Source organism: Rhynchophorus ferrugineus, unplaced genomic scaffold (genome assembly GCF_030347505.1).
Source record: "Rhynchophorus ferrugineus isolate W39M unplaced genomic scaffold, kcgeb_rfMv2 rfM6, whole genome shotgun sequence".
Classification (NCBI taxonomy): Eukaryota; Metazoa; Arthropoda; class Insecta; order Coleoptera; family Curculionidae; genus Rhynchophorus; species Rhynchophorus ferrugineus.
Genome location: NW_027472585.1, coordinates 30,061,664 through 30,087,930, shown reverse-complemented (window position 1 = coordinate 30,087,930; position 26,267 = coordinate 30,061,664). Strand labels below are relative to the sequence as shown.

The 26,267-nt window shown below is 34.3% G+C and overlaps 1 protein-coding gene across 5 annotated transcripts in view; it reads left to right on the top strand.

Annotated features, from left to right (window-relative positions):
• Lar (tyrosine-protein phosphatase Lar) overlaps positions 1-26,267 on the top strand; it is a 1,580,452-nt gene that overhangs the window by 1,115,452 nt on the left and 438,733 nt on the right. For 3 of the 5 annotated variants that reach the window (XM_076407753.1, XM_076407756.1, XM_076407752.1), the window contains one exon: positions 5,612-5,626. The exons of the other annotated variants lie outside the window; for them this stretch is intronic. In XM_076407753.1, coding sequence (XP_076263868.1) covers positions 5,612-5,626 — 15 coding nt within the window. The remainder of the gene's footprint in view (positions 1-5,611; positions 5,627-26,267) is intronic. 5 annotated transcript variants of the gene reach the window in all.

The following is a 26,267-nucleotide window of genomic DNA, read 5'->3' as shown; positions in this document are numbered from 1 at the left end:
TTAAATCTTAACTTGGTTCCAATGGGACTACATCGGAAGTGTACTCTATCGAATGGAAAAAAAAAGAATTTTGAAATTCGGCCCATAATTGACGAAAAAATGAGGGAACATACGTTATAAGAAAATATACAGCCGAACATAGAACCTCCTCTTTCGGTCGGTTAAAATCAATAAATAAATCAGTTTTATTAAAAGAATAATTTCTTTACGAAATTTTTTAAATAAAACTGCCTAATTTTTTTCAAATTTATTTTACTGTTCGATCTCGCAGATCTTGCTCTCTTGTAGATAGCTTGCTTATCTAGTGCTTTCTACATACAATGTACTAATTTTCTACAACTAATACCTCACCAACAAATGAACCTATTTTATGATTGTTAATATTCTTTGCAATATTCAACAACAACAGATATAGGTGTTCTGACGGTATTCGAACCCTTGGCTATCGCAGCAATTGCAGAACCGTCCCTGTCGCCTTGAACTCAAACAAGCATCATTCAAGCCGAAATAAATATCAGAAATATTTTCCAACAACTAATTATTGCAACCCTTTTAACCGTGAAACTACATTCAAAAATTGATTATAATTATTAATTTAGTTTCTGTTCTATTATTTATTATTTATTTTTTTAAAATTGTTATTTCTTATAATTTATTTTAAAGTCTCCTTTTACCAACTGGGGTTTGGACTGGACCTACAATTTTACGTGGGCGCCGAACCACGGTCCTCAGTATTAAGCTTACCGACTGGCGAGTGACCAACTTTAGAAATTATCCCAGAAGACATCCGGTCTTACCCAGCCTGGTTACTGGCGTGCTGGGATTATTTTCCTTGTCGGATTTTACACTCTTGCGTAGGACAATCACAAACATAAATTTAGGACCATGTCCCAGCAGGATTCGAACCCGCGGCTATCGCAACAGTAGGTGGACCGTTCTATCGCCTTTACCACTGCGCCACCAAGGCTATTTAATATTTAGATCGATATCTGTACGGCGAATTTCTACTTGTTTACGTTTAACATTCTTTAGATTCAAGTTTTTGCATTGTGCTGGAACAGTAATTTTTTGTATTTTTATACAAATTAAAAACGGTGATATACATTTTGTCATTTGTATTGCTGATCTGATATCGAAGGTACATAGTGATTTACTTAGTGCATAGTGATGCAGTTTTACTCTTGGTTATCTATGTTGGTTTTTTATAGGTAAGAAAATCAATATATTTTAAAAATTTATATATTTTTGCCTCTAATTCAAATCTCTTCCTCTAATAAACATAATTTTTCTGGTTATTTCACGGACTTTTGATTCTTCAATTCTGTTTTGTACACTGATTTGTTTTTGTTCCCAAAATAAGCCCCAATTTTGGTAACTTCTAGGTATATATATTACATTATTTATGTTTATATATATATATATATATATATATATATATATATATATATATTATCTATAATATATTTCTAATTGTTATCAGCGACTGCAATTTTTGCTACTTGCTCTTGATGGATAAATCTCACTAATAAACTAACTACGTCTAGCTAGTGGTTAACCTACTGTATATTTACTTTCGCAAGATTAGTTGAAGTGATAATTAATCACACCAAAACATGTTTAAAAATAATAGCATTATTATCTTTAGTGTTACTTCTAATGAAATTGTATGCTGTGTCTCTAATATCCTTTGCAGATTTCGTATTGCCACAATAAAAATAACTTTCTTCCCTGTCGTTCGGCCAGTTTTTCGGATTTCGTCATTCAAATGGTCCAATAATGCTATGTTATAGTCGCTGTTGATGATCTTTCCTTTTTCAAGGCATTCAATGAAAATTATTCCATGCGCATCTCAAAATGCAGACGCCATAACCTTGCCAGCCGACTGTTGCGTTTTCCTACGCTTTTTTTCCTATGATATGAAATGTTCAGTTGATATATTTAGAGTGTCTGCTATTTCATTCAATTTCAATTTACGGTAATTCAAAATCATTTTGTGGATTTTTTAAATGTTTTCATCTATAACAACTTCTTTTGGGCGTCCACTGGCTTCACTGTCTTCGGTGCTCATTTCACCACGTCTAAACTTAGCATACCAATCCTTGATGGTTGATTTTCCTGGGGCAACAGTCCGGAAACTCGGCATTAAGCCAAGTTTTTGCTTCAACTGTATTTTTCCCTTCAAAAAGCAATATAACATGCGAAATTCTTTTTATCCATTTTTTTTCATAATAACAACAGTTGCTTCACTCAGAATGCTATAATTGACAAACTAATGATCCAACAGCTATCAAATTTATACACGCATCTTTTGAGGGTTATGGCTAACCAAAAAACATATGGATTTAGTTCTAGTGGCGCTATCTATGGTCAGGTCGGGGACTTTTCAAGTGACCCGTTAAATGTAACAAACCGGAATTTTTGCATTGATATGTGGCAATGGATGAACGTAGATTCATCACTTCACTCTGGAATCAAAACGATCATCATCTGAGTAGACAGCAACTTGTGACAGGCATATTTTAAGACAAAAGATAAATCGTTTCACAAAAGTGGTATTGAAATGTTAGAGCGGCGCTGGAATGATTGTGTGGTTCTTGATAGAGATTACGTTGATGAATTTGTTACACCCGGGGCTTTTCAACCCATGTGTAATGATTAAGATATCGTATCTCTATTACTTCTTACGAATAACAGATAAAAAGACAAAAATGGACGGAAACATTGCTTCAACAGTATCCTACAGATATAAAACCAATATATTCCGCCCCGGACATTAAATAATAATCCCGTATATTACAACACTATTTCACGCTGTTCCGCATCTCCGAATCAGGCGGAATCCCATGTCAGAATTCGCTCCTAAATCCGCCGAGATAAAAATCACACTCGAGATTAAATATTTCATGATAAAAGTTGGCGAATAAATTTCCATGAAAGTTAGTAAATGAAAAGCGGCGAACGGGCAATAAGTCGCTTTTGTGAACGACGCCAAATATATAACGGAACGTGGGGATGAGAGAGGAAAAGGAAGAAAAAAACGAACGTCGGTCGAGAAAAGTTTCCGACACGGCACGGAGAATGCCCGGGCCCATTCCAGATCTCTTCGTGGTCAAGTTAATAGTTCTTTCGTAACACTTTAATCCGAATCGAGTTTGTTTCCGTCGAAGTTTTCCGCCACCGTGTCCGTTTTATGCCCGTGACGTCGGGATCTTTTTTCCGCCATCGGTATGATGGGATAATGCAGACTCTGTATTTTATTATATTCTCTTGTTAATGCTCGGGGTTTCGTCGTAGCCGCAAGAAAGGTTTATTATATACGAGGTATATCACAGCGAGGAAAAACCTAATACCAACATACTAGTTTGGGTTTATCCAACATTTGACAATTGACTAGGTTCATAGAATAATAGATATTATCGAAAAAGCCTACGAAAGTAAAAAAGTATGCTCAGCTATATTCGTAGAGGTAACAAAGCCTTCGATAAGGTTTGGCATGAAGGCCTTGTTAATAAACTACAGAAAATGTTACCAAAATAATACACCGAACTACTAAAATCGTACATTACAGCCAGAATATTGAGAGTTAAACAAGAAGAAGCTACTCTGTACTTTATCTACTACAAGGAAGTTACTCTGTACTATTATCTACTATGTACTTGTGATATACCACAAATGGAGAACATTACAGTATATAGTATATTAGAAGAATACCATTTGATTTAGCAACTTTATTTCATGTTTTAAAGCGAAATCTTGGATCACTTCGTTTGTCCATTTGATTCCGAGATCATGGTGCATCTCTTTGTTAGTTACATAGGGATAAGTATTGGTAATTAATCGCAGAACTTTGTTTTGGGTGCGTTGGATTATCAGTAGGTTTGATGTCTTCGACTTCTAACCACTAACTAGTACAGTTCTTGAGTCCAGTTCTTGAGTTTTACAGACTTTGAGTCCAATCTGCTTTGCTTTTTGTGTAACGTGATGTTTTCAGTTTAACCTACCATTGAGATACCAGGGTCACTATTTATATTTCAGGAATTGGCAATACTGTTGTCATGTGAGTCCATCACACAATTTGACAATCGTTCAAGAAAGGCTCGTGTCGATTGGTGCAAAGAAATGCTTAAAACATTCAATCGCGGTGCTTCTAAAGACATTTATAAGATGGTGACAGGTGAATCATGGATATATTCGCATGAGCCCGAAAGTAAGCAGCAGTCGACTGTATGGGTGTTCCAAGATGAACCAAATCCAACAAAAGTTGTTCGCGCACGAAGCACTTCAAAGAAAATGTGGCCTGTTTCTTCGGGAAAACTGGTGTAGGATTGTTCGTCGGGTCGGTCGGTTGGAATGAATGGCTGTAGACGCTATTGCTTGTCTGAACACTCACTACCATTCTTGGAAGGAATTTGCACATTTGCACGAGAATCGCATGGTACCAATTCACCGGCGTTGCCAACCTTTGAACTTGTTGTTGGTGAATGCGTGGTGGCCTAAATGGTCGTGGCGGTCGCCACACTGGTCATATAGCAACAGTGCCTCTAGACGATTGTGAAACAGTAAATGCTGATTGGTACACAACCATTTGTTTGTCAAAAGTCTTCGGTGGAATCAGCAAAACAAATAAGAGACGCCAGATTGTTTTTCATCATGACAATGCGAATTCTGACACATCGGCTCAAACGAGATTATTTAGGTACGCAAAACATCGAATTGATGGGTCATCTGCCGTACAGCCCAGATTTTGCTCCCAATAACTTTTTGTTCCCATCCGTGAAGAATAAACTGCGTGGTCAACGATTTTTCTCGCCCGAAGAAACTATTGAAGCGTTCAAAAATTATGTTTTGAAGATACCTCATTCGGAATGGAATAAATGCTTTCAAAATAGGTTTAAGTGTACCTATGTGAGTACTAAGTACTTTGAAAAACAATAAAAATATATGGGCAGCTTTACTATATATTTTTTTCCTATTCCCGAAATATAAATAAAGACCCTCGTATATTCCGAGGTATTTGGCTGATTCTACTTGAGGATCGGACATCCGTCAAGTGATATAATTAGGTTTTTGTCATTTAGCCAAAACGTAAAATTAACACGGACAGATTTGGAGCTATTAAGCTATATTTTCCAGTCCCTTGTCCATTTGTAGATCTTGTTGACCGCTAATTTAACTTTTTCTACAGCTTTAGACAGAGATAGGTCTTCTGACATGAACCTATTTTAATGAATATATCTTTTTAGTAATTTACGCCTACATAATATTAGTCTTTGCATAAGAAGTGTTAATTGCATCTTGTAATTTTTGGAATATCGCTGAGATTTTTTTTAATAATAAAAATATTTTTAATAATAAGAACTAGATAATATCTATTTGCAAAATTAGTATTGTTATAGTAAAATAGTTTTCATGAATCGACATATATAATAACTTTCGTTCTTCTAAAATGAAGTTCATTTTTTTAAACACAGGTTAATGACCTATCTGTAATTAAGCTAAATATATTAATTGTGCGCGAGTTCATTGTACTCTTTACTCTTGAAGTATTTTCTTAGTCATTAATTTATACAACAATTTATTTAATTTATATAATTCCTCTTTTTATTTTCAGCTAGAAGAACTGGTGGTGAGTAGAACGAGGACGAAGCCATTATTATTCCAATCCATCCCACGTCATCCGCTAATTGCTAAGGGTAAAGAGTAAGTCCATCAAAGTTAGATACCGACGAGATGTAACAACATTTGTTTCGTTATCCGAACAAAAGAAAACTTTTAATTGATTGAATAAATAATTCGTTAAAGAAAGTGGAACGAAAATCGTCTCCGATACGAAACCTCCCAATGCTCCCCTCCGCGCCCTTCCCGACGACGATCGCCTTATCCGAAGCCTTGTCGTCTTTTTCCCTTCCCTTTGTCTGTGCCATGATCTTCCAAATTAAATCTACTTTTCCTAACAATTAACCAAAAGCAATCGGGACGCGAACCTACCAACGTATCCGGATCGCAGGACCATTCCTGTCACGCAATCGTATTTATCGAGAAAGAAGTTCGTTTGTGTTTTGTTTCCATCTTGTTTCTGCTTAACTTTCAACTTTTTTTTGTTAAGGATGTATTCTAGTGTAGAAATTTGAAAAAAAATTTTTTCATATTTTCAAAGCTTAAACTTTTAAGGATATGCGCGTAAGAGGATTTTTCAAAATTTAAATTATTTTCGAAGATATAGCTATTCTAGTGAGGCTCTATCCAAAAAACTAGGCTTTAAAGGCGTTTTGCTTGATTAAAATTTAGAACTCTTGGATCGAGACAAATACTCTGACGCTATCCTGGAGAAGAATCGCACTTCGTGCTGAAATGTTCCTCCGTTTCGAGCGATAAGCGGGTTTCACGTGTGTTTTCAGAAGGTTAGAGTAGTAAGCAGAATTATTGGTACGTTGGGTGCACAGGAAATCGAAGTACAGCCTCCCCAGAGCCTTACCCGCGGACCTGGTTGTCTTCGCTTTGACTGGCCCCCTGGTAATAGTATATCCATGTCTCCTCTGTAGTGAAGACTCGCTTTAAAAACCCGTCCCTCTCCGCCTCGTATCGCGTCAGCAAACGGCGACAAACTTTCAACCGCGTAAATTTTTGCTCGAAGTTCAAAAGTTTAGGAACCCATCGCGCCATTATTTTGCGATATGGAAGGTGTTTGTGGATGATGAAGCTCGTGAAACATACGCTCCCGACGAAAACTATGCGACACTGTTCGTAATGGACCCAGCTATCACATACTCAAGGCACGACCTTCAAAATATACATGCGCGCCATCTACAGCGTTTGTCTCCATCATATTTGAACCACCCTCGTACTTCACATTTGGCGTGAGCTTTCTCTATTCAATATTCTATCTTATTAAAGTAAATAAAATCAAACATATTTTTTTACAAAAATTAAAGGTGTTTGGAAAAAGAGATTTTTATCTTTTTTTTTAAATTTTCGATTTTTTCAAAGTAATAAATATTAAAATTTTGTTATTGTATTATGTACTTATATACTTTAATAGTATATGTATATGAAAGACTTACAACAAATTTAAAGTAAATCAGTAACCACCTCGTAAAAAAACTTTCGAGAAAAACAAAGAATTTTTTTTAGATGTCGCGTCGCTGAAACTAAATGTTCTTCATTCATATTCTGAGGGGTTAAGCTTTGATAATATGATTTTTTTCAATATCTAGACTAAAATATAACTTAATAAACATAAACGACATATTAGGTATGTGAAAGAGTAATCGATTAATGTTTAAACATAAAACGTCATGAGATTTTTATAATAACTTATTTGAACAAAAACATTATTTTGTCGATTATTTCTGTAAAAGATGCAATATTCCACGAAATTTTGATACTTAGAATTAGCATTGGAAATTATCGAATGAAAACAGTCGAAACAGTCGATAGTTGCAGAACATTTGAACTATTATTGACTATTTAATTCGAGTGCAGGCTTACGAGTGCTTTCCCAATAGCGGCATAAGAACGAAATATATGTATTTCTTCTGTAATTGGGATAGAGAAGAGGACATATATAAATATAAATTTGAACGAAAGATGTTTTAGCTTTTAAAAAATTTTAATCAAATTTTAATTTTTAAATCAAGAAGAACATCACCTAATAGTTGTCAACTTAATGTAAAAATAGTTACTATTTATTAATAAAAACTTTATAATTTTTATGCTATTAATTTAATAAATAATATTTCAATATTCTGAGTTACTAAATGCTGCCATTTTAATGTATATTGTTAATTAAAATCATAATACAAGGAAAACGTAAGACCACATATTAGAATCTTTTATTCGATAATAATAAAAAGTAGTAAATTATTGACCATTCAGTATTTTGAAAGTCGATTTCATTCAGTATTTTGCAAGACTACTTAGAATTAAAGAAAATATCAGTATAAATTATTATTTCTCTTAAAGGGGTTTTAATTGGTTGCTAATTACAGAAATTAATTATTTATTTGCAAAAAGGATAGGTAAAACTAAAAGTTGTTGACGCAGTTGACTTTAATAGTGTAACGAGGCTTGCTAATTGTATTTCTGGTCTAATAATGAAAAATAAAATAATGATGATTGATTAATGAATTTGTTGTTCCTTGCCTTTGAAACAATTTTAGTAGCATTTTTTCTACGACTAATGTAACTCTAAAACAGAAGCTTTGAATACATCAACCGCTTGATTTGATTTTAGTCCGCGAGAATAAAAAGTCATTGGGTACCATATCAAGACTGCCCAGTAAACGGCCCACCAGTTCCATATTTTAGCCGGTCAAAAATTCCATTGTTTGGGTCTGGTTTTGGGTTTGCACAAAAGTCTTATAACCTTATTTATATACAGAATTGACAATTGACATAAGCTATTGATGCAAGCATTCGTTTAAAGCTTAGACCATATATAAGTTAAAGGATGTATTGATTTCTCAAAAGTATTTTAATCTTCTTAGATGCTTACATGTATTTTAATTAGACAAATATTTTGGTGAAAAGGTACAGTTTCAATGTAAAGAATTGTTGAATAACCTGACCTATCTGTTAAATTCGATTGATTTCGCTATGGGAATGAATTGCAAAACTTATTAGACGATAAGGCAGTCAAACTCTCAATAAAATGTCTGACAATTTATAAAATGTATCAACTATTTCCAAATTTTCAATATGCGAGGGGAAATATCCAAAAGAAGGAAAAATGTCTTTCAGACGAATTGACTAGCACCATTTCAGGCGGTTATAAAATAAGGGTTTCATTGCTTGTCAAACGAAAATGAAGAAAGCGAAAGCGAAAGCGAAGTTGTAAAAGTTGATCTACTACGAAAGTCATGGGTTAGTGCAGGTTAGGATACGTTACTCCACAACTGTCTCCAGATTTGGCGCATGCTTATATTGAGCTCCATTTAATTTTAAAACACAGAATAATCCGAATTACGTTAAGTACATACAGCTTTATTTACTTTTCTGTTTTTATAAAAACACCATATTTAACAAGAACTCCAAGAACCATATAAATAAACATTACCATAAAAAGGGCCAAACTTGTTTAGATCAAACACAGCCAATATAGTTTAAACCAAACGAAAAAGCCACCACTATATATGAAAGCAGTGAAATTCTCCTAAAAATCTCCCAATATGGTCAACTATGATCCCTACTATTCTTGGTCCACAAACCCCATTAAAAATTGACTACTTCCAGCTTTCGATTAGCATATTTTTTATTTACCTATACTTTTATAGAATAATGTATTGTATTTTAATTGTCATTAAATCATTAGGGTGTTCGATAGTTTTATATTTTGTTTATTTGATCCAGGTCTACTTTTGTTAGCAAATTTAATTATTTCTGTTCTGATATCTTAGCAAAGTGCTGTCTAATTTCTTCTTCTCCGATTCTCTGAATTTTATATTCTTCGACTTTCACTCTCAACAAATTCTAGCTACATCTTAGCAATAAAACAAAATTTAAACCATTACTAAAATTTATTATGTTTAAAATAAATGTCTAATTATTACCAGTTACTACAATTTGTGCTTCTATTCTTGATGGACACCTCATTAATGACTTGGCTTCCAACACAACAAGAGTCATTTTCTTCTCTGTTCTTGCTATCATTATATTTTAGCATATGTTGATACCTATTCGATGTCGTTGAAAATGATGTGTTATACATTTGGTAGCTAATATTCCCACTCTAAAATAAAATTGATGCTGTTTGGATTTTATAACTTTTAAATAATTAACCTTACATTCTGCATTTACCCTTGCTCTTCCATATTTTAAAACCAATGTATGTTAAACCACCAAGAATAACACAACAATTTAATTATTATTACTATAGAATTATTAATGTGACACAAAATCTGATTATTCTAGATTTTTTTGTTCTTTTGATTTGATCGGTTGTACCGATCGACTTGAAAAGAATGTACCGGCATTAGAAATGGAAGACAATATAGTTTATTCTTTTCTAAGGTTTATTCTATGCAGAAGAGTACGCGTGCGCCAAATCCGATAAGATGCAGTGTATTACGAGGTAGTAAGACTGAATGAAACTGTTAGTGCAGACGATTACTGATGTTAATTAAATAAATTGAACGATGTACCGTTGCACACATTATAACGACAACAGCAAGTGAAAGATGCAAAATCATTATCTTGTATGACAACGTTCGGCCCAGATTCCAAGAGTTATGACATATTTTTATGACTTGGTTAATAAAATAGAAACAGAGAAACTATCAACTAGAGAACTAAACATAGCGCCTTCTAGTTACTACCTGTTCAGATCGATGGCTTGACTAGCACATAGTTGCGAAATGCTGTGCAAAAATGGATCGATGATTGGATTAAAACAAAAAGACCAACATCGTTCTTTCGATGCGGTATTGCTATGTTGGCAGAAAGGTAGGAAAAGTTAGTAAATACTTTGCTTAATATGTATTATTAATATATATATGAAAAAGTTATCTAAATACATGCAAGCACCTAATATTTTAATTTTCTTGTTTGTCACTTAATTAATTCTTAGTTAGTTCCTAAAAATAATAAAATAATTCTAACAATTACTAATGGGCGTATGGTAATGAGTCACGTTTGTCTCTCTAATGAAACACTACCTGGGTCTTGCTCCCCGGAATTGAATTAGATAATTAAACGGTTTGTCGTCTCGGATGTCGTTTGAAACGGGGTTTTTCCAACTTAAACTTTTACCTTATTCGCTACGTCCGCTGGCCAATTAAAGCCTCGGCGTGTCGTTCGGCTTGCAGTGCGCGTACGGAAATAAATTTTACGTTCGAACGCGCAATTGTTTCGTCTAGGGGCCGAGTTTTTATAATACCGCCGCCCGGCCCCACCTACTGCATAGAGGCGAGCAAGAAACGGGGCTCTTAAATCATGCGGGACCATAATAAGGACGGTTTACAAGCGAGAGTACATGGGCCGCTGGTCGCCCGAGGGTGTACACTTTGGGTGGCGTCTTCGTGTATGTAATTGCCGGCCACAATGGGCGAGCGCAGCAGTAAATTACGACGTAGGGGCAGGGGTGGGTGCCGGGGGTAATCCGAGCAGAATACGTAGAAATGGCTTTAACGTATCTACACTTTAGATTCAACTTTATCCACTTTATATACAGTGCTTAAAGTTAAAGTCGGGACGTAAATTATGTCGAAAGATAAAAGGCAAAGAAACAAACAAAGAGCCAAATGTTCATGTGTGTTTTGTTCTATAAATATACAGAGGAGCTTTGATGCATCGTAACGTTTATACAAGAACGTCTGCTTAATATATTTTCTTAGTCGTTTAACGTATTGCTTCTATAGTCCTTTCAAAATAACAGTGAACTCGCGTAATCAAATCTTATAACGTATCAACGCCGCAATGTTGCCAATCAATGTAAATAAAATAATAAAACAAAAATAATCTTTTGGGAATTATATGACTCGGTGGATGCAGGCAGGACAAATATAAAACTATATTGGGTTACACTATGTATCCATTGTTATAAAAAAATGAAAATACAGAGAAATTGATGGCACGTCTGAATTGAATGTTGGTCAGTCACTGAAAGATTCATATCAATATCCAAGGTCAATGTCTCGGGGTTGAAAATAAAAATTAAATCCACACCTTAAATCAATATTTTTAGCTTATTAACTTTACTACTTAGTACTTGTTATTCTAGGAGGGCAGTTTAATAAGTCTATAAGTTTTCCAATGAGAGATATTTTTTCAACAAAGATTTCTCTCAAAAAATTATTCAGGCGCAGTACAATTTCTGACAGTATGAATAAATTAGCCTTATTATTAGGTTTTTGAATTAATTTTAAACGATTTACAACACATGATTAAATCGTATTGAGTACATTTGTACACAACTTCATGTTGAAGCATTACTGGTAGTTTTCAGCTTTCAGTATGTTTCATTTCGTCGAAATGCGAATTAAAAAAAATTTGGGAGCATTTAAAACTGGATTTATACTGAATAAATCGCTGTTGCGGAAAATTTTGCCTTTTTACTTCAAATTGAAGAAAAAAGCGACTGAAAATCATGGACAAATGTGTGAAGCTTATGACAACTTGGTTCATCGATTTCAACATGTAAATACTGGTTATGATTTTTTTTTCGTTCTGGCCTAAAGCCAGGCGGTGGAATGCATGACGCATATCCGGTCGTGGAGACTTGCCCTGGAGTGACAAGTTGGACCGGGTTATATGGCGTTGCCTCTGGGCTTACCAATACACTAAACCGAAACCGCCTCACAGTTGACCCCTGTGGATCGCTACTGCTACTGCACTAAATTTGGGGATATGGCACCCGCTGATCGGGCAGCCGTTATTGGGCACGAGGACCCGACGATTCTATTGATTCGCGAACCTGAGTTAACACACAACTGGATACTATTGTATGGGGGCAAAAGTTATGACTGTAGCGACAGATGAGGCCGTTCCAGTCTGGGAAAAGGAGGGGGGAAAAGGAGTACGGGGGAGATGGGAAGTCTGCTAGAAGGGCAAATCAGGGAAGATAGCAGGTGACGCGGTGTCGAACTTAAGTTGCGAGACGCAGAATTTGACCGCATAATCGAGCTGCTTCTGTAAACGTTCATGAATTGTAACTTCGAACCTGGCGGCCGTGAAGAAAGCAATGTGGTCAGCGTAAAGTGCGATATCAATGTGCTCTTTTCTTGGCAGATCTGAAATAAAGAGGTTGAATAAGGCTGGGGCCAGCGGGAAACCTTGAGGTACGCCAGCATCAATTTGTTTGCGACTGGAAAGTGATTGACCCTGATCTTGACCTGGAAAGATCTGTCCGAGAGATAGGACTTGATGAGAGCGATTAGGTCTTCGGGGGGGCCTAACCGCACGCACTTTGCGATCAATCCGTCGTGCCAGACCTTGTCGAAGGCTTGGGTTAGGTCCAGAAGAACTGCTCCAAGCTTTTTACGTTGGTCGAGAGCGTGATGGATGTGTGCGGCCAGACGGGTAACCTGATGGACAGATGAGTGGGGAGCGCGAAAGCCGAATTTTTCATCAAGAATGATGTTGTTTTCCTTTGTGAAAGAGTTGGGAGCGAAGATTTTTTTCCCCTCGGTAAGCTTCGAAATGGCGCTGAGAAGGCCGATTTACCTGTAATCAGATGGGGATGATTTTGCTCGTTTCTTGGGTATAACCGCTAAATGTGCGTGTTTCCAAGACACCGGAAAATATTGCAGCCTCATGATGGAGTTAATGATGTTTGTCAGTTCTGCGAGCTGCTTATGCGGAAGCTTGAGAAAATGGTGTTTCCACCGCCTCGACCCGGAGTTCTATCGTTTCTATAGACAAAAAAGTTTTCCAAAGAGAGACGATGCGAAGGTTTCAGGAAAGTTTTCTGGATGAGAACGATGTCGATTGGGCTGTGATTCGGAAGCAACTGCCTGTTTCCCCTTGTTGCCGGCCTTTGGCAGCTGGTTTTCCTAAGGCGGAGTGATGGGTCATCTCTTCCTTTTTCCCACCAAGATGAAACCGTCGTCTGGGTTTTCACTTTGGCCTGACCGTTGTGCCGGTTTAGCTGATGTCTGTGTCTGGGTTTCTGTAGCAGCAGGAGTCTTTATTTCCGTGGCATCTTTTTGATACTTCATGAAGTCTGTAATTGTAGCGGTGAGAATTTTGATTTCTCCTTTAAGATCTTCGCTCTTTTCCAGCCTTATCGCTCTTTTCCGTCTGCTTGTTCAGGGCGTCTGTCTGTGCTTGAGCGAACCTTTTCACTTCGGTTATCTGGTTTCGCAGGTCTTCATTCTGTTTTCTTAAATCCTCTATGAGCAATTCTCGGCTGTCTTGGGAAGATGGTCCATTAGAATTAGGAAAGCTGGGATAATGGTCAGAAGGCGACGTCGGCTCTGACGTACATGGCGCCATAGTCTTGTCTGTAAATGCGCCTTTTTGGCGCTTTTTTGGTATAAGCACTGGTGGAAACGTGATAACGAATCGACCGTATCAGAGAAAATTTCGGGTCATTTTTGGAAGCGCAGGTAGTTTCGGCGGACCGGACACGACCGTTCTCTTCGAGAGCTAGCGCGTAACTGATGGTCTTGGCAATGTTCGACCATATATTTCAAAACCAGTGAAAATATACTTGGAAACATTAGAATAGGAAATGCTACATTGCCCACCATATTCTACATATATTGTTCTTTGTGATTACTATATGTTCTGACCTTTCCATTACAAAAATTCCAAAAAAGATTCGATTCCAGTCGATTCGTAGATAGCCTCAAAAGATGCATCGTTCTAGCGAGATTGAATCTGTAAATTGCTTGAAAGATGTGAAATAGTATCGGCTATCGTTGCGCAATATGTTGAATAAAATATATTGTGCCAATTTTTCACAATAAAGCATCAAATAAAAAAATCTTTTAAAACTAATTTATAGGCGTAATATAATATGAACAAATTATCCTTATTATAATCACTAATAAACAATCTGATCGAAAATAGACGGAAAACTTTATAATTAAATATGAAGACAAAAGGAGGAAAACAAGAAAGAAATCTCAAAGGCGCCGACAAAAAAGTTCGTATTTCCCATTTAATTCGCCTATGGGTCGAAATTTCAATTTAAATTCAAATATTATCTCGCAGTTTTTCCGCGGCCGTCGTCTCGCGACTCAAAACCGACAAAGTACTTTTAATCTCCGGAGCGGAATCCAATCTCTCGAAACAAAAGCGGAAATAAACACCTCGACGGGTTGAGGAACGCGCCGCCATGCCTAATCCAGGAACGGATCGTCGTGTGACGGCGGACAATATCGCCCTAATCCCGTCATGATTTAATTAAGCAGGTCCTTGCAGGTACCCGATGAGTGGGCGAGGACGCTCATTTTTATGAGATTCTCCGTGTGTTAACAAACGGTCTTTTAATAATTATAATGATGGAAACCCGGAAGCCCAAAGGTGAAATTGAATTTATACATTTATTAGATCTCTAGGATATATTAAAAGGGATTTTAAAACTAGAGCGGTATACAATAGATGGAGAACCCTGTGTTGTCTATTTCTTAGGGCATATATATATATATATATATATATATATATATATATATATATATATATATATATATATATATATATATACATACATATATATATATATATATATATATATATACATACGTATATATATATATATATATATATATATATATATATATATATATATATATATATATATACATCTATCCAAATTTATTTTGTATATACGTTATCTAAATGTGCGACGTCAAAACTTCACAATGTTGCCGTATCAACTCTGAGTTTTACTGCAGTTTGGCTTTGACATACAACAAAATTCTAATCTAAATAAAATAATTAAAGAAAAATATTGTTATCAAATATACTTTATTTTAACATTAGAGTACCACCTATGAGTTAAAGTTCTAAGCGCGTTTTTAATTGTATCCCCTGGAGGCTTAATCTACATAATTAACAATTACGTATCCAAGTAATATATTTAACATTCACTATAGTATATTTACCTTTTAGGCTTAGTTCTTGTGGCCTTCGGTAGAGTGTTTCCTTGTAAGGACATTTTGATATCACTGTATTTACCCTTCGTTTCTTCTTTTAATACCTGTATAGTATACATGTTCCGTGGTAAAACTAGTTTTAATTACTACATTATCCTTAATGCATTTACGATATCTGCAAAATAGTTAGTATTTTTTCTCTCCTGATACATTTGAACCAAATGCTCATGTATATTCTGTACAGTTACAAACATATCTGTGCACATAAATATTTTACACTCTATTGACCAGCTCGCAAACAAGCGCGTTTTCAGAAGAACTTGAGCTGAGTTGTTGTTTGTGGAATGATTGATATATGAAGTGCTTGATTTCTGGAGTGTCAGTTTCTCTATGGATTTGATTATTTCTGACAAAACATGGAGCGTTTAAGATTCTCCTGAAGAGCTTATTTTGGAAAATTTGAAGGTTTTTGACATGGCTGAGCGTAACAAACTTGAAGTAGACATTTGATCCGCAGAGGAGTACGGACTGAATTAAAATCTTGTAAAATTAGCATTTCATGGAGATGGGAAGTCTGCTAGAAGGATAGATCAGAGAAAATAGCAGGTTTGCTATCCCTGAACCTTTCTGTATTGCTTTCTGGATTTGGGAATGCCAACCGAATCCTCGGTCGAAGTTGAGACCCAGGTATGCGACGTTATCCAGCCATGGAATTATTGCGATGTCGATCTTAAGTTGCGATTCGCGCACTTCGTAACGCTTCTTGTGGAAAATGATGGCCTGGGTTTTCAGGGGGTTGATTTGCAACCTCCAGAATTTGAACCACTTGACCGCATGATCGAGCTGTTTCTGTAAACGTTCATGAATTGCAACTTCGAACCTGACGGTCATGAATAAAGAGGTTAAATAAGACTGAGGCCAGCGGGAACCTTGAGGTGCGCCAGCATCGATTTTTTTTCGACCGGGAAGTATTTTCCTGATCTTGACCTGGAAACATCTGTCCCATAAATTGGACTTGATGAGAGTGGTTACGAAACTCCTTGAGCTCATGTAACGAGAAGTAAAACACAAGGAAACAAGGCCAGAAGATGGCAGGTGAGATTTTGCCCAAAACGTCGTCAAGACATTAAAGTTTCTTACAAAAATCAAACACTCAAACAAACCATTTTCTAAACCTAAAAATAAAAACATTGCTTTCATTTATTGACTACGAAACAAAACATTGGCATATCGCTGTAGGAAAAACGCCGAGAAATGTAAGATATACGATCGTGTTTTTTCAGCTTTAGCTGGAAAAATAACAGGAAAAAAGGAGGAGAGATCCCGGAAAACAAACCCGAGTCCATCGACAACCCTTCTCAAAGGGCTTTTTCTTTTCGTCGCATTTTTCTAATCCCCCGCCTCTTTATCATGCACCTCTTAATTTTCTCGGGAGGTAATTTCATCGGCGATAAATAATCCGGTTTTTCCGGGATCTCGGATCCCGCAGTTGGCCCGGAAACGGTTCCGTCTCCCGCTCCCCTATTCCTAACCGGCAATTCAACTCGCCAGAAAAATTAGCTTGGGTCGTGTGGCTGGACGCGAGTTATATTTTTATTTATGAACACAGTTTTTATATATTATTGTAGTTTATATATTAGAATACTTAATTTTGAGTCTAAATGTTTTTTTTATAGTTACGGAATTTAAAAATTATCAAGTTAAAGTCACTAACATAGTCTATATTATTGCTAAAATTTAATGTCTATGCAAAAGTTTTTATTTATATTTTGATTTGGATAATTTATCAACCCAATTAGCTTTATTGTTTTTTAAAGTAATCTCCTTACACTTGAGCCTACCTTCGCGACACTTTCTCCACTACGATTGAGATAACTTTTGTCAGATGCTATTAGATCCAGCGTGAACAAATCACTTTCGCGTTTAAATATTCCTGCAATATCTTGTTGATACAGACTCAACACCCAAATGCCTTAGGATGACTCAATCTCAGGATACATTACTCTGCAACATCTCCGGATTTCGTGCATGGCGCATATTGGCTCCATTTAATTTTAAAACAGTGAATAACTCGGGTTTGGCACATGCGTATAAACAGCTTTATTTACTTATTTTTTATCGTGATTATTAGATTTGATATCGAATATATTAAGCAGGTAAATAGGTTCACGAAGTAAATGAAAATGGTAAAATTTTGGAAATAACTAATAAATTTAATTCAAAAAGTATTAAAAAAAAGAAATAATAAAAGTATAATTAATATATATCCAGCTATTCTAATTTTATAAAACCATCATATTACACGTTATCATTATTTTTTATAAATAAAAATACACAAATATAATAAATAATTGATTTAATGTTGAAACTATTTATAAGGAGAGAAATAAACATTGATATGTTTTTGAAATAAAACATTTTATTTAGAAAATTATTGAATAAAATTAAATAATAAATATAATTTCTATATGTTTTTCTATTTTTATAAAAAGCACCATATTTAAATAAATTTACATATTTGAACAATTAACATGAACTCCAAGAATCATATAAATAAACATTACCATAAAAAAGACCAAAATCGTTTACATCAAACACAGCCAATATAGTTAAAATCAAACGAAAAAGCCACCACTGTATATGAAAGCAGTAAAGTTTTCCTAAAAATCTCCAAATATTATCACTACTATTCTTGATCCACAAACGCCATTAATGAATTGACTACTTCCGACACAAAAAGAATCATTTTCTTCTCTGTTCTTGTTATCATTAAATTTTGGCATGTGTTGATATCTATTCCAGGTCGTTGCAAATGATGTGTTATAAATTTGGTAACTAATATTCCCACTATAAATAAAATTGATTCTGTTTGGATTTTATAACTTTTAAAAATTTAACCTTACATTCGGCACTTACCCTTATTCTTCCATATTTTTAAACCAATGTATGTTAGACCATCAAGAATAATACAACAATTTATTATTAGTATAGAATTATTAATGTAACATAAAATCTAAATATTCTATTTTTGTTTTGTTGTTCTGATCTGATCGACCGTATCGATCAACTCGAAAATAATGGACCATATAGTAATATATACTTTATGGAATAAACCGCTGTTAGAAAATGAAGGCAATATAATTTCATATGGTTTATTCTTTTCTATGGTTTATTCTAAATAGGAGAATGCACATGAGCCATCCGGAGATGCTGTGGAGCAATGTATCATATCAATCTCACTGTAAGTCACATGACGATCTTGCAATTTTATTTCGCGTATACTACAGAACCCTGACCACGATTAAAATCCTTATAGCAGCATTTTATAGTTGTCAATGATGGAGCTTTATCGCCAATAGTCAAAGATAATTAGATATTAAAGTTGATCAATGCACTCCTATTTTGATGATCCATGTCGAATACCGTAAACATTCACTGAGACAAAATTTTTCAAGTCACTGCAAACAACATAATCACGACTTTTAATAACGGTTTTTTTCTCATTATTTCATTATTAAGAAAATTCGCTGGATTTACAGTCACAAACAAAATTATATTGTAATGAAAACGAAAAATACTATTTTCTGTGTCATATAATAAGTATGCTAGTTTATCAAATGAATAAAATAAATAGCATTAAAAGATAATATTTATTAAATTAATAATTACGCCAAGTAAAAGCTTCTAATTAACTCATTCTGTCAATATAATAGTTATATAACTGAACCACCATTTGAAATACGTTTGTTCATTCAAAATTATATTATTTATTTGACTATTAAGAAAACCATACTCGGTATTGCGATTATATATCGATTTATCTGTTGATCGCGTTATACTAATTATTTCATTAGGGTAATAGTCAATTAAATGCTATCAATATTGAGTTAGATACGGTTACAATACGAGTTTACTCACCATATGTGGACCGACGTTACACATTTTATGAGCGAAAATTATCCTAGACATTATTCGTATATATTCATACATACATACCAGATATATATATATATATATATATATATATATATATATATATATATATATATATATATATTATAATATATCTTGTTGAAATCACTATGCAAAATATTTAATAAATTATGGATAAGTAAAGAATCATTAAATTTTCTAGTTTAGTTTGGTCACCACTACAGTTTTCCAACAACGATGTTCTCTTCTTATTTATATTTATTGGATTTCTCGAACAATATCTTCTCAATTAATCACTTTTTAATCGGCCCAATCAATAAGGTTTTTTCAAATATGTACTTGAACATAACTTAATCCCAATGATGTATTATTATACAAAAATTTATATTCGATATTATCTATGTAATAGCAATTTAGTGCCGGCTTGGTGACGCAGTGGTAACGGAGAGTACGGTCCTCCTACTATTGCGATAGTGGTGGGGCATGGTCGTGAATTTATGTTTGTGATTGTCCTAGGCAAGAGTGTATAATCGGGCAAGAAAAATGATCCCAGTCACGCCAGTAACCAGGCTGGGTAAGACTGGATATCTTCTGGGATAATCTCTAAAGTTGGTCACTCCCCAGTCGGTTGGCTTAATGCTGATACCGTGGTTCGGAGCCCACGTTAAACTGTAGGTATAGTCCAGATAAATCCCTAGTTGGCAAAAGGAGACTTTAAAATATATATAAAAAATAGCAATTTTGTAAAATAAAATAGCTTATAATAAATATTGTTATTATTCATAAAACGATATTAATTCGAAAGTTTGGCTCGTCGCATATACTAAAAAAATTCAAGGTTTTTATGAAATTTTAGGATGATTTTTCTTCAAACTTTAGAAAATAATCTTGCCATATTGTACCACTAGATAAAATTATATGTTTAAAATTAGCTGTTTTTTTTTTGAATTGTGCGATGTATAATATTTCTCTTGTCTGTTAATTGATTCAATTAAATGTAAAATGAGTTTCAAATCATAGTGGAAATAAAGTTGATATTACCGAGGAAATTGGACAATATAAATATGCTGTTATTACATTCTATCTGCATCAGGAGAGACTGAGGTTTTGAATAACTTTCACTAAAGTCACCTTTTATATCTTTATTTTGGTCGGTAATTTAATATCTTTTGTTATTATTTATAATTATCAGCAATGAGAGTTTTACTGATTTTCGATGCTGCATTTAATGTTGAGTGCTCTTTTCTCTGAGGAATTATCAAAATAGACATATAGTCTATACAAAACAGCACGACTTTACGTCATCACTATGTGCCTGTTGAAAGTTGTAAATTCGTATTACAGTCAGACAATATTTTCCTTCTCATTTAATACTAATTAAAAAGAGATAGAATGCTGTTTGACGAGTTCGAACATGTAACCGAATGAGCCTGTAAAAATCATCCATTTGTCAAACGTCTGCAGATTTAAATATCTATGATAGAACAGATTGCTGAACGTTATGGCCACAGAGTATTACGTCTTCCTCCCTATCACTGCATATTTAGTCCAATTAAGTTGATATGGGGTAGTGCAAAGAGTTATTACAATAGACATTAGAGTCGAGAAAGATATTCAAACTAAAACTATCTGGATGTATGGAAAGAAGCATTGTCGACAATAACACCTTCGGTTTAGATGAGCTCGATAAGACACATTGAGAACGAAATTGAGAAATGATATAATTGTGAGCAAGTTTTTGATAGATTGGAAATAAACAGCTTAGTTATTCATCTGAGTAGAGATTCTGAAAGTGACAGTGATTGAATAAAACTTTACGAATGTTGGTTTATGATTCAACACTGACAATTACCAAGACAGGGTGATGAAAGAGAAAACAACTAAAGGTCAGTATATAACTAATATATTTTAATTGTAGAAAATTGTATTATAGAGTGTAGAAGTTTTGTTTGCATATTGTTATTTTATTGTCCAGAATATATATGAACGTTTGGTTAAAATGTATAAGGAGAGAAATAATACTGTTTTGCAGATATGGCAAATGCATTAAGGAGAATACAGTGATTAAATATAGTTTCATCTAGAGAGATGGATATTAAGAAAGGTAAAATTGCATGGAAGAAAACAAGAATTAAGCATAAAATATGCTCTCTAGTAAAAGTACAATAGATTACTCACATATACAATTGTTAATTAGTTGGATTAAACCTTCGGAGGATACAAACTTTAACCCTAGACATATGACTGATATATGAGCGTTTAGGTTGGGCTACATCTTAGAATGTAGATTTATAATATGGATATATGTTGCTGGGTTTTATCAGTGATTCCTTTTATTTTATGTACTATTGTTGATAATTTAGACACAAAGCAAAATACATTAGAGCCAAAATCATAACTTGTTATAATATCAAAGAGATTGATTTATCAGACAATTATAAAGTCAATTTGAATCTATGGAGTGCAAATATGGGGTTGCACTAAACATTCAAATCAACTAGTCATCCAACGCTATCAAAACAAAATTCTTCGATTAATTACCAATGCCTATCGGTACATAACCAACGAAGAACTGCAAATGCAAAATAATGACCTGAAAATCAAACGAATTTGCGAAGTCATCCAAGATTAAAACACGAAAGGAGATTACCAAATCACATTAACATGGAAGTAATACAACTATTGGACAACGCGCTGGATATCAGAAGATTGAAGCGACCCAAACCATACCAACTTATATAAAGTGTATACCTATAGTGTAAACTAGAGCTTATTATATTATTATTTTATAGTCGAGGAACACATATTGATGTATTTTCTCGCACTCGTCTTGCTTGTGAATTAATCCAAGTACAAATGAAATGTAGTAATAAATTAATTTATAATTAAGATGTACTAAGCATATCTAACAAAGACGTTATCAAAAATAAAATGTTGATGATTAAGTGCTTAACAAAATACTTAAATAAAATGACTTAGAATGTCGTCAGAAGGATTATCGTATGAAGTACCTTGCTAGCTGTTCAAAGAGAGTTGTAATAATATATTTAATGAAAGCGTTAGTCATCGAGATCGGTTTGACGACAAAAAGTCGAAAAAGACGAATTATTTTCTTGCGCCATGCGAATGACTCTGGTCCAAAAAGAGACCCCATTTAGTCGCCTGAATGATGCGCACCATCTTAGGACAATGAGAAATTACCATATTGTACTGTATAAACAATGTAAAGTTGTCGGGCAAGAAAACGGCGATTATTCAGGTCTCTTTTGCATAACAATTTATTGTCGACAATATATTTCGGCGGAAGAGATGTTAATTTCTCGGTCCCGGAGGCAATTACGTAGCGAGTTTCCGCAGGGTTAGACGTTTCATTATTTTTTTCCTTCTTTTGTGGCGCTTTTCATTGTTTTAGCTTGAACTCTCTCGTTAATGTGGAAATATATAAGATGTTTTGTTTGATATTAGTATCATATTTAGTTATATATACGTAGCTAAACTAATTCAGATAAGTTTTATTAAGAAGTATTCATGAATAGTAATATATTTTTCCCATTTTCCTGTTAATATTTGAAATCTAATTTCAATTCCTTATCCAAAAAATATTTTAAAATAAGCAACACTTTTTCAGGTTTGACCAATAGAATGCATAGCACAAAAATGTTTACATGTCCCTAATTTTGATGACGATTTTTTTGAATTGTTGCGAAAAAGTTCAATGCCCTGATGAACAATTATTATTTTGCTTCTGTATCTGTCCATCTGATCCAAATTGTATTATAAGAAGTTTATCTATTCATCAGTTTGTTTAATTACCAATTAATCTAAGTACTAAATTGATTTTTTATCCTCATAACGCGAGACTAAAAACTGCTTGATTGATTTTTTGTTTGTGATTATTTTAGAGCAGATGTATCGAGTTTACGTCAGTTTTTATCATTTCTTTTGATTTATAGTAATGAAACGCCCAATAATTCCTTTAATCCATTTCCATATTTAGCAAATTCGGAACCCACTGTGTACACCATTTCTGAAAGCAAAAAGTGTAGCCAAAGTTTTGTTCATTCTGTCTGTGATTAAATATCTCTCTCTAAAAGGACTGTCCCCTAATATCATATCCTGTATTTTTTCTATAATTCCTGCTTTAACGCTCTGTGTGTTCTCTTTGTATGTTTTGGACGGCTACGGTTAAATGCGTTTATAGATTTGGTTTGGTTGGTCTTTACAAATTTTATTACAAGTTTTACTACTAGACAATAATTTACAATTCAGATTAAAAATTATTTCAAAACAATAAAATTAATTTACAATTTTCAATGTAAAAAATGTATTGTGGCCAGGAAATGCGATCTCAGGCGAAACATAAAGTATCCGTATGGTAACTATTCAATGAATATCCCAGATGCTTTATAAAAACATTGTAATGTTTTTATTCGGAAAACCAAAAGGCAACGGAAACTTAGAATGTTATATGATTATTGCTGCCCGACAAGCGATCTTTTCTTGGCATAAGCTTGAGCAAGACTGTTGTAAGTTATAACTGTAAAAAGTTCAAAAAGCATCTTATATTCACACACTATAGATAGGAATTTTTTTTTTATAGTGACTGGAGCTTATCCCTATATACTGAAGATACAAAAACTGGCAAAACGACTCTTAAATGCTTTTATATCCTGTTTTAAATCATTTTCGGAGGTTATTTTGGAACTTATATCAGCAGAATAATGTTTCAAGTTGAGGCACATGGAAGATGATCTGGTTGGTCAAACATTTAATGTGCTGGTGGTTTCTTTTCGCACAAGATTCTTATTAAATAATCGTAAAGTGATGTTGCCCTTGAATATTAACGTTTTGGGCTAATGTATAGCTCTAAACTAGCATGAGTTTCGATGATCGGTACTTGTTCAGGCAAATGACCAACTTTTTGGATAATTTATTTAATATCTATCCTTACGTCAGTTAGTCGGTTCATGGTCGTAAAAAGAAGTATCAAATTCAAAAAAAGAAGATAAAATAACGTCATCTACGAGAGTCACTATTTATATTTCGGGAATAGGAGAAAAAACAAATAGTTAAGCTGCAAATATATTTTTGTTGTTGTTCAAAGTACTCGCTACGATGATCGATACATTTTGCATACGCTTAAACCAATTTTCAAAGCATTTATTCCATTCCGAATGAGGTATCTTTCGAAAAGAAGTAATTGGGTGCCAAATCAGGGCTGTACGGCGTAATAATATAGAAAACCACTAATTCGATGTTTTAAGTGCTCAAATAATCTCTTGTTTGAGCCGATGTGTGAGAGCTCGCATTGTAATGATGAAGAACAATCCAGCGTCTCTTGTTTGTTTTCCTTATTTCACCGAAGATTTCTGGAAAACAAATGGTTGTATACCAATCAAAATTTACTGTTCTACTATCCTCTAAAGGCGCTGTTGTAATATGACCAGTTTTCCTGAAGAAACAGACCACCATTTTTTTTCAGGTGCTTCGTGCGCCAACAACTTTCGTTGGATTTGGTTCATCTTGAAACACTCATACAGTCGACTGCTGCTTACTTTCGGGCTCAAACGAATATATCCATGATTCGTCACCTGTCACGATTTTGTAAACGTCTTTCGAAGCACCGTGATTGAATTTCTTAAGCATTTCTTTGTACCAATAGACACTTTTTTGAGCGATTATCAAATGGTGTGGGAACCAACGAGAACATAACTTTCGCACAGCTAAGTGTTCATGTAAAATCGCATATATGCTGGTGGAACTAATGCTTAGGGATAGCTCAATCTCACAATAGGGAATTAGAGAAATTTCTGGTGGAGTATAGAATAATTTTAATGATCTCAAATTTAATTTAATATCCCTCAAAATGTATGTATTTACAATTCTAGTATAATATAAAATTAGTTGCACTACTAAAAGCATTTATTTACCAACTCTCTAATTTATATTTATTTGTTATAAGCTACACTAGTTTGGTCTTTAATGATGGATACGTTATTCGAGTTCAATCCAATTAACGAGATAAATAGTGTGGAAAATTGATATAAAATCGATCCGCCAATAGAGGATTATCTGCCGCTCGTCTTTTTTTTCTGGTGTTTCGTAGCATCCCGCTCGGAATCGCCGTAATTAAAAAATAAATATTACAAAAATTTCAACTTCAGACAATGGTCGAGGCCCCGGCCTCCGGAGCCAGGTTAAAGTTCCTTTAATATTCCAGCCGATCCGGGGCGAAATTCCCGGAAACAAAAGTTGGACGCCACGAAAAGTTTTGATTGTTCACCGGAGCATCGATCGGCTTTTCTCAATGTCTATTGACGTGCACTGAAACAAGAACAGCATTTTCTGTTCGGGGAGTTTAAGCAGATAAAATTCGCCCACCTCGGGTAATTTGGTTTTATTGTTCGGCTTTCGAAACGTTTATGGAAAAAAATTAATTTTCATATCAAATATGATTAAAAGCGGAACGTTATAAAATATTTATAAGAAAATTATTTATTTAGATTAAACCGTAACTTTAACAAAAGTTTAGGAGCAAAAGGCTATTAGTCCTTTTATTAGTTTTAAAAGATTTTTTTATTTCAAGTTTTGTTTTGAATAGTCTATACAATGTATTTTATTCAAAATATACTCCGTCAGATCCCTTTTAACAACCTTTAGGCAATTTACGGATTACATCTTAAAAGAACGGGATATCTTTCGAGGCTATCGGCGAATCACCCCATTTTTTGGTGTCTTCATAAGAAGTGAAGCGTTGCTCAGACAGATTAAGCTCATCTGGCGCAAGAAGTAGCAATC